This window comes from Xenopus tropicalis, chromosome 3 (genome assembly GCF_000004195.4).
Source record: "Xenopus tropicalis strain Nigerian chromosome 3, UCB_Xtro_10.0, whole genome shotgun sequence".
NCBI classification, from domain to species: domain Eukaryota; kingdom Metazoa; phylum Chordata; class Amphibia; order Anura; family Pipidae; genus Xenopus; species Xenopus tropicalis.
The window spans coordinates 153,285,766-153,304,677 of NC_030679.2; the positions used below are offsets into that span (position 1 = coordinate 153,285,766).

Genomic DNA, 18,912 nt, shown 5'->3' on the forward strand with positions numbered 1-18,912 from the left:
GACTCTTCACACCCAACTGAATAAGTTCCATGGAACCATCGTGACTGGATCTCACCTTCTCACACCTGTGGGTTCCAGCCAACACTCAAATGAATAAGTTCAACGGAACCATTGTGACTGGATCTCACCTTCTCACACCTGTGGGTTCCAGCCAACACTCAAATGAATAAGTTCAACGAAACCATTGTGACTGGATCTCACCTTCTCACACCTGTGGGTTCCAGCCAACACCCAACTGAATAAGTTAAACGGAACCGTTGTGATTGGACGTCTGGGAACTGAAGAAGCTGCTTGGATGAGTGTGAAATATTTTATGAAAAGTCCAGTTGCTTTAGACTTAACCCTACGGGATACTGTATATCATGGGCTGGATGATTGAGACTCTTCATAGTCAGTGTTGAGCCTTCATCCAAATGGGTTCTTCACCAGTAAGGATTTCCCCTCCATTGTGGCACCATTGTGACTGGATCTCACCTTCTCACACTTGTGGGTTCCAGCCAACACCCAACTGAATAAGTTCAACGAAACCGTTGTGATTGGATGTCTGTGACTGTAATTTCCTATCACTCTGTGGAACTGAAGAAGCTGCTTGGATGAGGATGAAACGTTAAGGAAACTCAGAAAGTCCAGTTGCTTTAGACTTATTTCTACTGGATAGTTGCCCCGATTTTTAAAAACCCAGTCACATCGACTAATTGCCATTTATATAATGACAGCAGATTGTACTGTGCGGGAGATTTCACATGCGGCGACTTGTATATGTGTGTATGGAATTAGTCGCCGTGGTGATTACTCGCCCCAAATGGGTTATTAAAACTCGTGGTTATCTGTTATCTACTACATAAATACGGCCCTAAAGCCCAATTGGAGCTGGAAATCCTATTGGGTTTATTTAATGGTTAAATGATTCCCTTTTCTCTGTAATAATAAAACAGTACCTGTACTTGATCCCAACTAAGATATAATTACCCCTTATTGGGGCAGAACAGCCCTATTGGGTTTATTTCATGGTTAAATGATTCCCTTTTCTCTGTAATAATAAAACAGTACCTGTACTTGATCCCAACTAAGATATAATTACCCCTTATTGGGGGCAGAACAGCCCTATTGGGTTTATTTAATGGTTAAATGATTCCCTTTTCTCTGTAATAATAAAACAGTACCTGTACTTGATCCCAACTAAGATATAATTACCCCTTATTGGGGGCAGAACAGCCCTATTGGGTTTATTTCATGGTTAAATGATTCCCTTTTCTCTGTAATAATAAAACAGTACCTGTACTTGATCCCAACTAAGATATAATTACCCCTTATTGGGACAGAACAGCCCTATTGGGTTTATTTAATGGTTAAATGATTCCCTTTTCTCTGTAATAATAAAACAGTACCTGTACTTGATCCCAACTAAGATATAATTACCCCTTATTGGGGCAGAACAGCCCTATTGGGTTTATTTCATGGTTAAATGATTCCCTTTTCTCTGTAATAATAAAACAGTACCTGTACTTGATCCCAACTAAGATATAATTACCCCTTATTGGGGGCAGAACAGCCCTATTGGGTTTATTTAATGGTTAAATGATTCCCTTTTCTCTGTAATAATAAAACAGTACCTGTACTTGATCCCAACTAAGATATAATTACCCCTTATTGGGGGCAGAACAGCCCTATTGGGTTTATTTAATGGTTAAATGATTCCCTTTTCTCTGTAATAATAAAACAGTACCTGTACTTGATCCCAACTAAGATATAATTACCCCTTATTGGGGGCAGAACAGCCCTATTGGGTTTATTTAATGGTTAAATGATTCCCTTTTCTCTGTAATAATAAAACAGTACCTGTACTTGATCCCAACTAAGATATAATTACCCCTTATTGGGGGCAGAACAGCCCTATTGGAGGGAAGATTAAAGCACCAGTAGGGGAGCTCTCTATGCTCTAGAGCCGGGGGGGGGGGGATCCCCAACCTTTTTTACCAATGAGCCACATTCAAATGTAAAAAGAATTGGGGAGCAACCCAAGAACAAATAAAGCCACATAAGGTCTCTGATTGGCTATTTGGTAGCCCCTATGAGGACTGGTAGCCTATAGGAGGCTCTGTTTGCCAGTACACCTGGTTTTTATGCCCCCAATCCAGGAATTCAAAAATAACTGCCCGGTTTGGGGCCACTGGGAGCAACACCCAAGGGATTGGGGAGCAACATGTTGCCCCGAGTTACTGGTTGGGGGTCCCTGCCCTGCAGAAGAATACGGCACCGGTGATTGGTGGCCGGAAGCCTCTCTAGCAGAAACAACCCCAGTACTTAAGGTCCGAGTTCTCCCAACCAAGAGCCTCTGTGGTACCTTGTGGCGCTGGTTCTGTAGGAGGGAAAAGGCAGAAGTGGATCCAACCAGTCCCACCAATCAGCACGCAGAGGGAGGTCTTGCTATAAAACACAAGGTTTATTTCCTTTATTACTGAGGTTTATGCACTAAAAAAAAGTAATAAATACAATAAGAGGCAAGTAACCGAGGCACTTAATTTGCCCCCGGGGCAGAGCCAGAGGGCCACAATCCCTCCCCCATCTGGGCCCAACACTAAGGCATTCATTGGTTGGTCTGACAAGGCACCGACGGCGCCAGAATGGGGGGGTTTGGGGGTGGAGTCTGTTTCACAGCGACAGCTTTACGTGTAAAAATACAAAGAAATGTCTATTGGTAACAGAGAAGCAGTGTCTCGTGGGGCAGAAAGGCTGCCCCCCCCCCCCCTTCCTGCCCCCAGGGGGGCACATTATTAACATACACGGATAAACATACTTCATTATCACTGCACCCTGCGGGGCAAGTACCGTCTGTGTAGAGATACATACGTGTGCGTGTAGATAGGAGCGTACAGCGGACCCCTCGGAGTTTTAGTGTTTAGTAACAGACAGAGGTTATGATGTCACCAATGAGGTCACTGATGGGTGACATCAGAGTTCAGAATTTGTTCGTTTCAACTATTTCCTTACGTTCTCTTCCTACAAACAGGGTTAGAGTAAGACCCTACTGTTATAGAGTTTAGCCAACGCCCCTCTGAGTGATGTCACCGGGCTATGACATCACGACTAACTATAGTGTCAACATAAACAGGAGGAAAGAAAAAAAAAAGCTTAATTTCTCCCATAATAAGAAAAGCAAAGGCGGGGATAGTCCGTACCCCTTGCTGGAATAGCATCGTATCGATAGTCCCCTTTGTGGTGGGCTTCCCATAATCCTTCTGGGTTTATTGCCCCCTTCAGGAGAGCCCGGGTCCATGTAGTGAGCAAGGGGCATCCCTGCCCTAGGCTGAAATGTAAGTGTGACCATATAAACGCTGATTGTACGTACAGAGCCCGGGGGGGGGGGTAGGAAGGGCACTAACGGCCCCTTAGTGTCACATGACATCCACAAAGAACTCGCTGGGGTTGCCCATGGCCATGTGGAACGACTGGCGGCTGGCAGTTAGCTCCGGGGGAACAGACGCTAGATCCCGCACAAGGGGCGGAGCTCCGGGTGGAACAGAAGACGACGGAGGGCACGCCCCAGGCGGAGGTAACGGTGGGGGGGGCATCATCATGAGCATCATGGGGTTGTAGGAGAGGGGGACGCCGGGGGCCGCGTAGGAATGGACCGAGGGTGGATGGTGAAGTGGAGGCCGCGATGAAGTGGAGCGCTCGCTGGGGGGGCCAGCCTCCCCACCCCCTATTCTCCTTATGCTGCTGCGGGTGGAGTATTCCGACTCACTTCCAGATCCCGACTTAGACTCCCCCCCGCCCACCCCGACTACCCCCGAGCGCTCGTCCTTCTGCGTGCCCCGCCCCCCGTCGCTGCGGTTGGAGCCGCTGCTCCTGCTCCCTGTGGGACCAAAGAAAGGAGAGATTAGCCAATAGGATGGACCGGTGACCCACACAGAATATTGCCCCTTATTGCCCCCTTGGACTCACCCTCGCTGTGCTGGCTGCCGGCGCTGCCCATGCCGTAGCTGTAGGAGGATAACTCATGGTAGGCGGGGGGCTGGGTGCTGTACGGGTGGGGGGCTGGGTACTGGTAGGAGAAGGTGGGGAGTAGGGGCCACGGGGAGGCCCCAGGGAGAGGCAGAGGGGCCAAAGTGTCCTGGTCGGAGGCACCGCTGGATCCATCATTGTCATTTAGAGAGAGGTTGGCCATGTCTGCGGGGGGAGAGCAAAACACTCAGAGACCATCTGCCCCACTGCCCCCCCAATGTCCCTACCCCAGTTACCCCCCGCACTTACAGTTCTCACAGCCGGTGAGATCCCCGAAGATATAGTAACACTGCTCCGAGAAGGTGATCTTGTTCACCGTGTGGCGAATGAGCCCGGCCTTCAGCAGGTTACTGGCAAACTTGCGCGCCTCCCGCCGGTCCTGGAAGCCCTCCACGTGGTGGTACAGCCAGTCTACCATGTCTGAGCCTGGGGGGGGCAAGGGGACAGTCACGTACACTGGGGGGGCAAGGGGGCAGTCACTGGGGGGCAAGGGGGCAGTCACGTACACTGGGGGGGCAAGGGGGCAGTCACGTACACTGGGGGGGGCAAGGGGGCAGTCACGTACACTGGGGGGGGGCAAGGGGGCAGTCACGTACACTGGGGGGGGCAAGGGGGCAGTCACGTACACTGGGGGGGGCAAGGGGGCAGTCACGTACACTGGGGGGGGCAGTCACGTACACTGGGGGGGCAGTCACGTACACTGGGGGGGGGCAAGGGGGCAGTCACGTACACTGGGGGGGGCAAGGGGGCAGTCACGTACACTGGGGGGGGCAGTCACGTACACTGGGGGGGCAGTCACGTACACTGGGGGGGGCAAGGGGGCAGTCACGTACACTGGGGGGGGCAAGGGGGCAGTCACGTACACTGGGGGGGGCAAGGGGCAGTCACGTACACTGGGGGGGGCAAGGGGGCAGTCACGTACACTGGGGGGGGCAAGGGGGCAGTCACGTACACTGGGGCGGGCAAGGGGACAGTCACGTACACTGGGGGGGCAAGGGGACAGTCACGTACACTGGGGGGGCAAGGGGACAGTCACTGGGGGGGCAAGGGGACAGTCACGTACACTGGGGGGGCAAGGGGACAGTCACTGGGGGGGCAAGGGGACAGTCACTGGTGGGGCAAGGGGACAGTCACTGGTGGGGCAAGGGGACAGTCACTGGGGGGCAAGGGGACAGTCACGTACACTGGGGGGGGGGCAAGGGGGCAGTCACGTACACTGGGGGGGGCAAGGGGGCAGTCACGTACACTGGGGGGGGGCAAGGGGGCAGTCACGTACACTGGGGGGGGGCAAGGGGGCAGTCACGTACACTGGGGGGGCAAGGGGGCAGTCACGTACACTGGGGGGGCAAGGGGGCAGTCACGTACACTGGGGGGGCAAGGGGGCAGTCACGTACACTGGGGGGGCAAGGGGGCAGTCACGTACACTGGGGGGGCAAGGGGGCAGTCACGTACACTGGGGGGGCAAGGGGGCAGTCACGTACACTGGGGCGGGCAAGGGGGCAGTCACGTACACTGGGGGGGGGGGCAAGGGGGCAGTCACGTACACTGGGGGGGGGGGGGCAAGGGGACAGTCACGTACACTGGGGGGGGGGGCAAGGGGACAGTCACGTACACTGGGGGGGCAAGGGGACAGTCACGTACACGGGGGGGGGCAAGGGGACAGTCACGTACACTGGGGGGGCAAGTACCGTTAGTTACCCCATGGAACTGCCCCACAGAGGCATCCCTGCCATTAGTACCCCATGGAACTGCCCCACAGAGACATCCCTGCCATTAGTACCCTATGGAACTGCCCCACAGAGACATCCCTGCCATTAGTACCCCATGGAACTGCCCCACAGAGACATCCCTGCCATTAGTACCCCATGGAACTGCCCCACAGAGACATCCCTGCCATTAGTACCCCATGGAACTGCCCCAGACCAGACTGACCCCATGAGGGGGCAGAGGGAGGGGCAAGAGGAGGGTCTCACCCAGGAAAGCGTTGGGAATGGTGATTTTGAGCCACATACGATCTCGGACCTCGAGGCCGGACTCCGGGGAGGCCATGACCTTCGCGACGGAAGCCAAGTCCGTGTGTACAGAGAGGCTGAAGAGCGACACCGGCGGGAGTGCGTGGGAAACTGCAGGCACAGAAATGGTTAAACGTACCTGTCACATGACTGCCCGCGTCTGTTAACCCATTCCTTCCCAGGTGGGGTACAGGGCCCCCCAGTAGTGAGACACTTACGCTCGGTCTCAGTCACAGAGGTGCTGGAGGTCATGCTGCTCATGGAGGCGCTGCCGGGGTACACTGGGAACGATCCGCTAAGTGCAGCCGAGTGGGACACCCAGGCAGCAGGGTCAATCGGTTGGATGGGCTCGTCTGGGGGGAGGAGTCAGCACAGAGTCACATGATACAGTGAGGGAATGGGAGGGGCAGGGGAGGAGTCAGCACAGAGTCACATGATACAGTGAGGGAATGGGAGGGGCAGGGGAGGAGACAGCACAGAGTCACATGATACAGTGAGGGAATGGGAGGGGCAGGGGAGGAGACAGCACAGAGTCACATGATACAGTGAGGGAATGGGAGGGGCAGGGGAGGAGTCAGCACAGAGTCACATGATACAGTGAGGGAATGGGAGGGGCAGGGGAGGAGACAGCACAGAGTCACATGATACATGAGGGTTGGGGGGCAGGGGAGGAGACAGCACAGAGTCACATGATACAGTGAGGGAATGGGAGGGGCAGGGGAGGAGACAGCACAGAGTCACACGATACAGTGAGGGAATGGGAGGGGCAGGGGAGGAGACGGCACAGAGTCACATGATACAGTGAGGGTTGGGGGGCAGGGGAGGAGACAGCACAGAGTCACATGATACAGTGAGGGTTGGGGGGCAGGGGAGGAGACGGCACAGAGTCACATGATACAGTGAGGGTTGGGGGGCAGGGGAGGAGACGGCACAGAGTCACATGATACAGTGAGGGTTGGGGGGCAGGGGAGGAGACAGCACAGAGTCACATGATACAGTGAGGGTTGGGGGGCAGGGGAGGAGACGGCACAGAGTCACATGATACAGTGAGGGTTGGGGGGCAGGGGAGGAGACAGCACAGAGTCACATGATACAGTGAGGGAATGGGAGGGGCAGGGGAGGAGACAGCACAGAGTAACATGATACAGTGAGGGTTGGGGGGCAGGGGAGGAGACAGCACAGAGTCACATGATACAGTGAGGGTTGGGGGGCAGGGGAGGAGACAGCACAGAGTCACATGATACAGTGAGGGTTGGGGGGCAGGGGAGGAGACGGCACAGAGTCACATGATACAGTGAGGGAATGGGAGGGGCAGGGGAGGAGACGGCACAGAGTCACATGATACAGTGAGGGTTGGGGGGCAGGGGAGGAGACAGCACAGAGTCACATGATACAGTGAGGGTTGGGGGGCAGGGGAGGAGACGGCACAGAGTCACATGATACAGTGAGGGTTGGGGGGCAGGGGAGGAGACGGCACAGAGTCACATGATACAGTGAGGGAATGGGAGGGGCAGGGGAGGAGACAGCACAGAGTCACATGATACAGTGAGGGTTGGGGGACAGGGGAGGAGACAGCACAGAGTCACATGATACAGTGAGGGTTGGGGGACAGGGGAGGAGACAGCACAGAGTCACATGAAACAGTGAGGGAATGGGAGGGGCAGGGGAGGAGACGACTGGGTCACATGATTCGGTAGGGGGAGGAGAGTAGAAGACAATACAGTGAGGGAGGACATGGAAGAGGTGCAGAAAGAGTTTGGGGGTACAAGAGGAGGGGGGTGTAGAAGTGGGGGGACTTACTGCGGGGGAGAGTGAAGTAGCCCTGTGGGGAAGGGTCCCAGCATTTGGCCACGGTCAGGATAATAGGCCTGTAAGAGAGGCAGGGTAAAATTAAAGGCATAAACACTTACCCCCCAGGCTATTAGTTGCCCCTAGGACCCACCCCCTTACCCCGGCTTATGGACAATATCCCTAAGGACACGAACAGCATCGTCGTTGCTCATATTCTCAAAATTGATGTCATTGACCTGCAGAGAGAGAGAGAGAGAGTGCATGGGGGTAAGTGCCCGGGGGTATCTACCTATCCAGCAAGGGAGGGGCAACACTTACCTGCAGCAACATGTCCCCGGGTTCAATCCTCCCGTCGGCTGCCACGGCTCCGCCCTTCATTATGGAGCCAATATAAATGCCCCCGTCACCGCGCTCGTTGCTCTGCCCCACGATAGAGATGCCCAGGAAATTGTACTTCTCTGGGGAGGGAGAGGAAAGGGTTAAGAACTGCCCATAAAGGGGCGGGGTCACATGGCTGGGAGTCCCCCGGACACCCCTGGTGCAACTGCGCCAAGCCTGGGCCCAAGCACTGCCCACTGACCAGTAGGGGGAGCTGTTCCTCCTCTCATCAGGGCTGTAGTGATTGGTGGGGGGAAGCTGTGAGTCAGGGTTAAAGGTCAATCTCCTGTCTCAGTAACTGCCCCCCTGGGGTACAGAGAAGGCGAGCTAAGCCAATGGGAGCAGAGTGGGCGGGGCCGACTCACCCATATTCAGCGTGACGGTGATGATGTTGAGGGACATGGTGGAGTCGGTGACGCTGCTGAAGGAGGAGGTCTGTAAGAGAGAGAAGGCGGGGCTGAGGGTGGGGCCTGGCTGGAGCACCAATCAGGGCACTCTATAGCTATCCCTGCTGTAACTCACCCTCTCCAGGCGGGGGGGTCTCTGCTTGCGGCGGCGCCGGTGGCGCTTCAGGAGGCGGGATGCGCTGCTCTGCTCCGTGGAACTGCTGAACCTGAGGGAACAGCCATATTGGCATCAGGCCCCATGCAAGCCCCTCCCACTCCCTGGCATCTGGGCGGGGCCACAGTACCTGCTCATAGCGTCGTCCTCCTCCGAGTCACAGATACTCGTCTCAATCTCACTGGTCAGAAGCGTCGAGGAGGATTCGTACCCCGAGAGGTGCCGCTCTGCCCGTCCATTCACCCCCCTGGCAACACCTGCGGGAACAGAGCAACCATAGTACCCTGGCATTGTGCCCCCTGTGCCCCAGGCCCCTCCCCCACCTGCGGGAACAGAGCAACCATAGTACCCTGGCATTGTGCCCCCAGTGCCCCAGGCCCCTCCCCCACCTGTGGGAACCAAGCAGCCATAGTACCCTGGCATTGTGCCCCCAGTGCCCCAGGCCCCTCCCCCACCTGTGGGAACCAAGCAGCCATAGTACCCTGGCATTGTGCCCCCAGTGCCCCAGGCCCCTCCCCCACCTGTGGGAACCAAGCAGCCATAGTACCCTGGCATTGTGCCCCCTGTGCCCCAGGCCCCTCCCCCACCTGCGGGAACAGAGCAACCATAGTACCCTGGCATTGTGCCCCCAGTGCCCCAGGCCCCTCCCCCACCTGTGGGAACCAAGCAGCCATAGTACCCTGGCATTGTGCCCCCAGTGCCCCAGGCCCCTCCCCCACCTGTGGGAACCAAGCAGCCATAGTACCCTGGCATTGTGCCCCAGGCCCCTCCCCCACCTGTGGGAACCAAGCAGCCATAGTACCCTGGCATTGTGCCCCCTGTGCCCCAGGCCCCTCCCCCACCTGTGGGAACCAAGCAGCCATAGTACCCTGGCATTGTGCCCCCAGTGCCCCCGGCCCCTCCCCCACCTGTGGGAACCAAGCAGCCATAGTACCCTGGCATTGTGCCCCCGGCCCCTCCCCCACCTGTGGGAACCAAGCAGCCACAGTACCCTGGCATTGTGCCCCCGGTGCCCCTCCCCCACCTGTGGGAACCAAGCAGCCACAGTACCCTGGCATTGTGCCCCCGGTGCCCCTCCCCCACCTGTGGGAACCAAGCAACCATAGTACCCTGGCATTGTGCCCCCTGTGCCCCCGGCCCCTCCCCCACCTGTGGGAACCAAGCAGCCATAGTACCCTGGCATTGTGCCCCCTGTGCCCCCGGACCCTCCCCCACCTGTGGGAACCAAGCAACCATAGTACCCTGGCATTGTGCCCCCAGTGCCCCCGGCCCCTCCCCCACCTGTGGGAACCAAGCAGCCATAGTACCCTGGCATTGTGCCCCCGGTGCCCCAGGCCCTCCCCCACCTGTGGGAACCGAGCAACCATAGTACCCTGGCATTGTGCCCCCAGTGCCCCCGGCCCCTCCCCCACCTGTGGGAACCAAGCAGCCATAGTACCCTGGCATTGTGCCCCCGGCCCCTCCCCCACCTGTGGGAACCAAGCAACCATAGTACCCTGGCATTGTGCCCCCAGTGCCCCCGGCCCCTCCCCCACCTGTGGAACCAAGCAGCCATAGTACCCTGGCATTGTGCCCCCAGTGCCCCAGGCCCCTCCCCCACCTGTGGGAACCAAGCAGCCATAGTACCCTGGCATTGTGCCCCCAGTGCCCCAGGCCCCTCCCCCACCTGTGGGAACCAAGCAGCCATAGTACCCTGGCATTGTGCCCCCTGTGCCCCAGGCCCCTCCCCCACCTGTGGGAACCGAGCAACCATAGTACCCTGGCATTGTGCCCCCGGCCCTCCCCCACCTGTGGGAACCAAGCAGCCATAGTACCCTGGCATTGTGCCCCCAGTGCCCCAGGCCCCTCCCCCACCTGTGGGAACCAAGCAACCATAGTACCCTGGCATTGTGCCCCCGGCCCCTCCCCCACCTGTGGGAACCAAGCAACCATAGTACCCTGGCATTGTGCCCCCAGTGCCCTCGGCCCCTCCCCCACCTGTGGGAACCAAGCAGCCATAGTACCCTGGCATTGTGCCCCCGGACCCTCCCCCACCTGTGGGAACCAAGCAACCATAGTACCCTGGCATTGTGCCCCCAGTGCCCTCGGCCCCTCCCCCACCTGTGGGAACCAAGCAGCCATAGTACCCTGGCATTGTGCCCCCGGACCCTCCCCCACCTGTGGGAACCAAGCAGCCATAGTACCCTGGCATTGTGCCCCCGGCCCCTCCCCCACCTGTGGGAACCAAGCAGCCATAGTACCCTGGCATTGTGCCCCCAGTGCCCCCGGCCCCTCCCCCACCTGTGGGAACCAAGCAGCCATAGTACCCTGGCATTGTGCCCCCGGCCCCTCCCCCACCTGTGGGAACCAAGCAACCATAGTACCCTGGCATTGTGCCCCCGGTGCCCCTCACCTTGCTCGGTGCTGTCTCGGCGCCTGACCCGGTCTCTGCGCATGGAGATTACAGACTCGTTGTCCTGATCCAGTTGCTCGGTGCTGCCCGACACGTTGGGGCTGAGAGAGACATAAGCACAGTCAGTTCCTGCGGGCAGGGGGGCCCCGGGGCCACACCCTCATACTTACTGAAAGGAGGGAGGCCGCGAGTCTCCAATACCACTGGTCCTCTCTGCGGGGGGCGGCGGCACAGGGGGTGGGACAGGGGGTGGGTCGGGTCGGACCTCTGCAGCTGGGGGGGCAGAATCCGTCTGGGAGGTCTCGGAGGACACGAGCTGCACCAGAGAGACAGGGGGGGAATTAAACGTACGCGGGCGCCCAACTGGCACCCAACCGGCGTCACAAAGGCACCCAACCGGCGTCACAAAGGCACCCAACCGGCGTCACACAGGCACCCAACCGGCGTCACACAGGCACCCAACCGGCGTCACACAGGCACCCAACCTGGCACCCAACCGGCGTCACACAGGCACCCAACCGGCGTCACACAGGCACCCAACCGGCGCCACACAGGCACCCAACCGGCACCCAACCGGCGTCACACAGGCACCCAACTGGCGTCACACAGGCACCCAACCGGCACCCAACCGGCGTCACACAGGCACCCAACCGGCACCCAACCGGCGTCACACAGGCACCCCAGCACCCACGGGCCGGCACCCAACCGGCGCCACACAGGCACCCAACCGGCGCCACACAGGCACCCAACCGGCGCCACACAGGCACCCAACCGGCGCCACACAGGCACCCAACCGGCGCCACACAGGCACCCAACCGGCGCCACACAGGCACCCAACCGGCGCCACACAGGCACCCAACCGGCGCCACACAGGCACCCAACCGGCGCCACACAGGCACCCAACCGGCGCCACACAGGCACCCAACCGGCGCCACACAGGCACCCAACCGGCGCCACAGGCCCACCGGCGCCACCGGCCCAACCGGCGCCACACAGGCACCCAACCGGCGCCACACAGGCACCCACCGGCGCCACACAGGCACCCAACCGGCGCCACACAGGCACCCAACCGGCGCCACACAGGCACCCAACCGGCGCCACACAGGCACCCAACCGGCGCCACACAGGCACCCAACCGGCGCCACACAGGCACCCAACCGGCGCCACACAGGCACCCAACCGGCACATAACTATAAACCCAGTGAGAATGAGGAATGAATGGATATTGGGGAGTTGTATCAGGAGTCAGAACCAGCAGTGCAGGGAAGGGAAAGGGACAGACACAGTGACAGTTACACATAACTATAAACCCAGTGAGAATGAGGGATGAATGGATATTGGGGAGTTGTATCAGGAGTCAGAACCAGCAGTGCAGGGAAGGGAAAGGGACAGACACAGTGACAGTTACACATAACTATAAACCCAGTGAGAATGAGGAATGAATGGATATTGGGGAGTTGTATCAGGAGTCAGAACCAGCAGTGCAGGGAAGGGAAAGGGACAGACACAGTGACAGTTACACATAACTATAAACCCAGTGAGAATGAGGGATGAATGGATATTGGGGAGTTGTATCAGGAGTCAGAACCAGCAGTGCAGGGAAGGGAAAGGGACAGACACAGTGACAGTTACACATAACTATAAACCCAGTGAGAATGAGGGATGAATGGGTATTGGGGAGTTGTATCAGGAGTCAGAACCAGCAGTGCAGGGAAGGGAAAGGGACAGACACAGTGACAGTTACACATAACTATAAACCCAGTGAGAATGAGGGATGAATGGGTATTGGGGAGTTGTATCAGGAGTCAGAACCAGCAGTGCAGGGAAGGGAAAGGGACAGACACAGTGACAGTTACACATAACTATAAACCCAGTGAGAATGAGGAATGAATGGATATTGGGGAGTTGTATCAGGAGTCAGAACCAGCAGTGCAGGGAAGGGAAAGGGACAGTGACAGTTACACATAACTATAAACCCAGTGAGAATGAGGGATGAATGGATATTGGGGAGTTGTATCAGGAGTCAGAACCAGCAGTGCAGGGAAGGGAAAGGGACAGACACAGTGACAGTTACACATAACTATAAACCCAGTGAGAATGAGGGATGAATGGATATTGGGGAGTTGTATCAGGAGTCAGAACCAGCAGTGCAGGGAAGGGAAAGGGACAGACACAGTTACACATAACTATAAACCCAGTGAGAATGAGGGATGAATGGATATTGGGGAGTTGTATCAGGAGTCAGAACCAGCAGTGCAGGGAAGGGAAAGGGACAGACACAGTGACAGTTACACATAACTATAAACCCAGTGAGAATGAGGAATGAATGGATATTGGGGAGTTGTATCAGGAGTCAGAACCAGCAGTGCAGGGAAGGGAAAGGGACAGACACAGTGACAGTTACACATAACTATAAACCCAGTGAGAATGAGGGATGAATGGATATTGGGGAGTTGTATCAGGAGTCAGAACCAGCAGTGCAGGGAAGGGAAAGGGACAGTGACAGTTACACATAACTATAAACCCAGTGAGAATGAGGGATGAATGGATATTGGGGAGTTGTATCAGGAGTCAGAACCAGCAGTGCAGAGAAGGGAAAGGGACAGTGACAGTTACACATAACTATAAACCCAGTGAGAATGAGGGATGAATGGATATTGGGGAGTTGTATCAGGAGTCAGAACCAGCAGTGCAGGGAAGGGAAAGGGACAGTGACAGTTACACATAACTATAAACCCAGTGAGAATGAGGGATGAATGGGTATTGGGGAGTTGTATCAGGAGTCAGAACCAGCAGTGCAGGGAAGGGAAAGGGACAGACACAGTGACAGTTACACATAACTATAAACCCAGTGAGAATGAGGGATGAATGGGTATTGGGGAGTTGTATCAGGAGTCAGAACCAGCAGTGCAGAGAATGAGGAATGGATATAGGGAAGGGGATCAGAATGACATTTAGGCAAAAGAAGTGCTATGGGGTATTTCCCAGAAGGCCTCACCCAGGAACAGAGGGGGGGGGGGGGGGGTACCGGGCACTTACCCACGACACCACACGGCCATTAAAGCAGGGCAGCTTGGCATTGTCATCCGATATCTCCTCCTTAACTACCCTGCAATGAGATTAGAGAGGTAATTACCCCCATAGGGGTCATAAGGCACCTCCTATTCCTACAAATATACAGAGAGGGAATGTTCTGGGCACACAATAAGCTCCGCCCCCATACTGTACTGTCTAAGGGAAACACTATGGCACCCCCTACCCATATGTATAAATACAAATATACAGAGAGGGAATGTTCTGGGCACACAATAAGCTGTACCCCCATACTGTACTGTCTAAGGGAAACACTATGGCACCCCCTACCCATATGTATAAATACAAATATACAGAGAAGGAATGTTCTGGGCACACAATAAGCTGTACCCCCATACTGTACTGTCTAAGGGAAACACTATGGCACCCCCTACCCATATGTATAAATACAAATATACAGAGAGGGAATGTTCTGGGCACACAATAAGCTGTACCCCCATACTGTACTGTCTAAGGGAAACACTATGGCACCTCCTACCCATATGTATAAATACAAATATACAGAGAGGGAATGTTCTGGGCACACAATAAGCTCCGCCCCCATACTGTACTGTCTAAGGGAAACACTATGGCACCCCCTACCCATATGTATAAATACAAATATACAGAGAGGGAATGTTCTGGGCACACAATAAGCTCCGCCCCCATACTGTACTGTCTAAGGGAAACACTATGGCACCCCCTACCCATATGTATAAATACAAATATACAGAGAAGGAATGTTCTGGGCACACAATAAGCTGTACCCCCATACTGTACTGTCTAAGGGAAACACTATGGCACCTCCCTACCCATATGTATAAATACAAATATACAGAGAAGGAATGTTCTGGGCACACAATAAGCTGTACCCCCATACTGTACTGTCTAAGGGAAACACTATGGCACCCCCTACCCATATGTATAAATACAAATATACAGAGAAGGAATGTTCTGGGCACACAATAAGCTGTACCCCCATACTGTACTGTCTAAGGGAAACACTATGGCACCCCCTACCCATATGTATAAATACAAATATACAGAGAAGGAATGTTCTGGGCACACAATAAGCTGTACCCCCATACTGTACTGTCTAAGGGAAACACTATGGCACCCCCTACCCATATGTATAAATACAAATATACAGAGAAGGAATGTTCTGGGCACACAATAAGCTGTACCCCCATACTGTACTGTCTAAGGGAAACACTATGGCACCTCCTACCCATATGTATAAATACAAATATACAGAGAGGGAATGTTCTGGGCACACAATAAGCTCCGCCCCCATACTGTACTGTCTAAGGGAAACACTATGGCACCCCCTACCCATATGTATAAATACAAATATACAGAGAGGGAATGTTCTGGGCACACAATAAGCTGTACCCCCATACTGTACTGTCTAAGGGAAACACTATGGCACCTCCTACCCATATGTATAAATACAAATATACAGAGAGGGAATGTTCTGGGCACACAATAAGCTGTACCAGATATTAGGACTGAGGGGGTACATAACATTGGTAGGGGCAGTTATGAGGCAGACATTAGGGCTGAGGGGGTACATAACAGTAGTAGGGGCAGTGGGCAGTTACTGGGGCAGTTATCAGGCAGACATTAGGGCTGAGGGGTAAATATCAGTAGTAGGGGCAGTTAGTGGGGCAGTTATCAGGCAGACATTAGGGCTGAGGGGTAAATAACAGTAGTGGGGGCAGTTACTGGGGGCAGTTACTGGGGGCAGTTACTGGGGGCAGTTACTGGGGGCAGTTACTGGGGGCAGTTACTGGGGGCAGTTACTGGGGCAGTTATCAGGCAGACATTAGGGGTGAGGGGGTAAATATCAGTAGTAGGGGCAGTTAGTGGGGCAGTTATCAGGCAGACATTAGGGCTGAGGGCTGAGGGGTAAATAACAGTAGTGGGGGCAGTTACTGGGGCAGTTACTGGGGGCAGTTACTGGGGGCAGTTACTGGGGGCAGTTACTGGGGGCAGTTACTGGGGGCAGTTACTGGGGGCAGTTACTGGGGGCAGTTACTGGGGGCAGTTATCAGGCAGACATTAGGGGTGAGGGGGTAAATATCAGTAGTAGGGGCAGTTAGTGGGGCAGTTATCAGGCAGACATTAGGGCTGAGGGGTAAATATCAGTAGTAGGGGCAGTTAGTGGGGCAGTTATCAGGCAGACATTAGGGCTGAGGGGTAAATAACAGTAGTGGGGGCAGTTAGTGGGGCAGTTATCAGGCAGACATTAGGGCTGAGGGGTAAATATCAGTAGCAGGGGGCAGTTACTGGGGCAGTTATCAGGCAGACATTAGGGGTGAGGGGTAAATATCAGTAGTAGGGGCAGTTACTGGGGCAGTTAGTGGGGGCAGTTATCAGGCAGACATTAGGGGTGAGGGGTAAATAACAGTAGCAGGGGGCAGTTACTGGGGCAGTTATCAGGCAGACATTAGGGGTGAGGGGTAAATATCAGTTGTAGGGGCAGTTAGTGGGGCAGTTAGTGGGGGCAATTATCAGGCAGACATTAGGGCTGAGGGGTAATTATCAGTAGTGGGGGCAGTTAGTGGGGCAGACATTAGGGCTGAGGGGTAAATAACAGTAGTAGGGGCAGTTACTGGGGCAGTTATCAGGCAGATATTAGGGGTGAGGGGTAAATATCAGTAGTAGGGGCAGTTAGTGGGGCAGACATTAGGGCTGAGGGGTAAATATCAGTAGTAGGGGCAGTTAGAGGGGCAGTTAGTGGGGCAGACATTAGGGCTGAGGGGTAAATATCAGTAGTGGGGGCAGTTAGTGGGGCAGTTATCAGGCAGACATTAGGGCTGAGGGGTAAATATCAGTAGTAGGGGCAGTTACTGGGGCAGTTATCAGGCAGACATTAGGGGTGAGGGGTAAATAACAGTAGCAGGGGGCAGTTACTGGGGCAGTTATCAGGCAGACATTAGGGCTGAGAGGTAAATATCAGTAGTAGGGGCAGTTACTGGGGCAGTTATCAGGCAGACATTAGGGCTGAGGGGTAAATATCAGTAGTGGGGGCAGTTAGTGGGGCAGTTATCAGGCAGACATTAGGGGTGAGGGGGTAAATATCAGTAGTGGGGGCAGTTAGTGGGGCAGTTATCAGGCAGACATTAGGGCTGAGGGGTAAATATCAGTAGTAGGGGCAGTTAGTGGGGCAGTTATCAGGCAGACATTAGGGCTGAGGGGTAAATATCAGTAGTAGGGGCAGTTAGTGGGGCAGTTATCAGGCAGACATTAGGGCTGAGGGGTAAATATCAGTAGTAGGGGCAGTTAGTGGGGCAGTTAGTGGGGCAGTTATCAGGCAGACATTAGGGCTGAGGGGTAAATATCAGTAGTAGGGGCAGTTAGTGGGGCAGTTATCAGGCAGACATTAGGGGTGAGGGGTAAATAACAGTAGCAGGGGGCAGTTAGTGGGGCAGTTATCAGGCAGACATTAGGGCTGAGGGGTAAATATCAGTAGTAGGGGCAGTTAGTGGGGCAGTTATCAGGCAGACATTAGGGCTGAGGGGTAAATATCAGTAGTGGGGGCAGTTACTGGGGGCAGTTACTGGGGGCAGTTACTGGGGGCAGTTATCAGGCAGACATTAGGGCTGAGGGGTAAATATCAGTAGTAGGGGCAGTTAGTGGGGCAGTTATCAGGCAGACATTAGGGCTGAGGGGTAAATATCAGTAGTGGGGGCAGTTACTGGGGGCAGTTACTGGGGGCAGTTACTGGGGGCAGTTACTGGGGGCAGTTATCAGGCAGACATTAGGGCTGAGGGGTAAATATCAGTAGTAGGGGCAGTTAGTGGGGCAGTTATCAGGCAGACATTAGGGCTGAGGGGTAAATATCAGTAGTAGGGGCAGTTAGTGGGGCAGTTATCAGGTAGACATTAGGGCTGCAGAAGAAGCAGCAGGAGGGCAGGCCTGAAGGGGCGGGGCATGACCCCCAGGGGCCACAGGGGAGGGGCGTACCCGAAGTCCTGGTCCATGGCCTTGAAGAAATATTTGGCGTGGCCCCGGCCCAGCGCAGCCTTGAAGTCCCGCAGGCGGATCTCATTGGCCGGGACCGGAACCTTCACCAGGTACGGGGTCTCCTCCTCGTCCAGATGGTAAATGACTTTAGTCTCCGCCATCCTGCGGCCTAGCGCAACCCCAAGCCCCGGCCTCCCGTACTACCCGCTGCGGCCTCTACCGCCCACGAATCCCAGCAGCTCCCCAGAGCGGCGTGTGACGGAATGACGCACTTGCGGGGCGGGACTAACTAGGAGACGCCTCTCTGACAGGCCCACAGGGGCCAATCACAAGACTCTGCAAATTGCCGTTACGTTGTCGCACCACGCACTTCCCACAGACAGCGCTTTCCGCTAGCGCCAAGGGCGGGACAAAACTTACGGCGCTGGTCACGCCCAACAGCGGGTAGAGGACGCAAACTACATTTCCCAGCATGCATCACGACGCCTCGGTCCCTAATGCGCATGCGCTTCACGCCCCTCCCTTTCTGTGCTGATTAATAGCTAAGCGCGGGGGCTGCTGGGAGGGCTCAGTTGCGCAAGGTTTCCTGGGAGTTGTAGTTCTTATTCGGAGAACTTGGCTTTTTCGTTGGGGAGTGACCATGGTTCTTGAACTACAAGGACCGTAATGCTTTGCGCCGGCGGCTGAACTACATCTCTGGTGTTCCCTGCGACGGGAGAGCAGGCGGTTCGG

The 18,912-nt window shown here is 55.5% G+C and overlaps 1 protein-coding gene across 1 annotated transcript; it reads right to left on the reverse strand.

The window, feature by feature from the left end:
- Positions 1–2,424: 2,424 nt before the first annotated feature.
- dvl2 (dishevelled segment polarity protein 2) lies at positions 2,425–18,388 on the reverse strand. The gene is given in 15 exon segments (NM_001079192.1): positions 2,425–3,856; positions 3,946–4,170; positions 4,255–4,431; positions 5,979–6,128; positions 6,236–6,370; positions 7,818–7,885; positions 7,968–8,044; positions 8,127–8,266; positions 8,552–8,621; positions 8,709–8,799; positions 8,878–9,004; positions 11,140–11,240; positions 11,310–11,455; positions 14,179–14,248; positions 18,181–18,388. Coding segments are annotated over 15 exon segments (2,199 nt in total). The 5' UTR covers positions 18,342–18,388; the 3' UTR covers positions 2,425–3,395.
- Between the last annotated feature and the right edge of the window lie 524 nt (positions 18,389–18,912).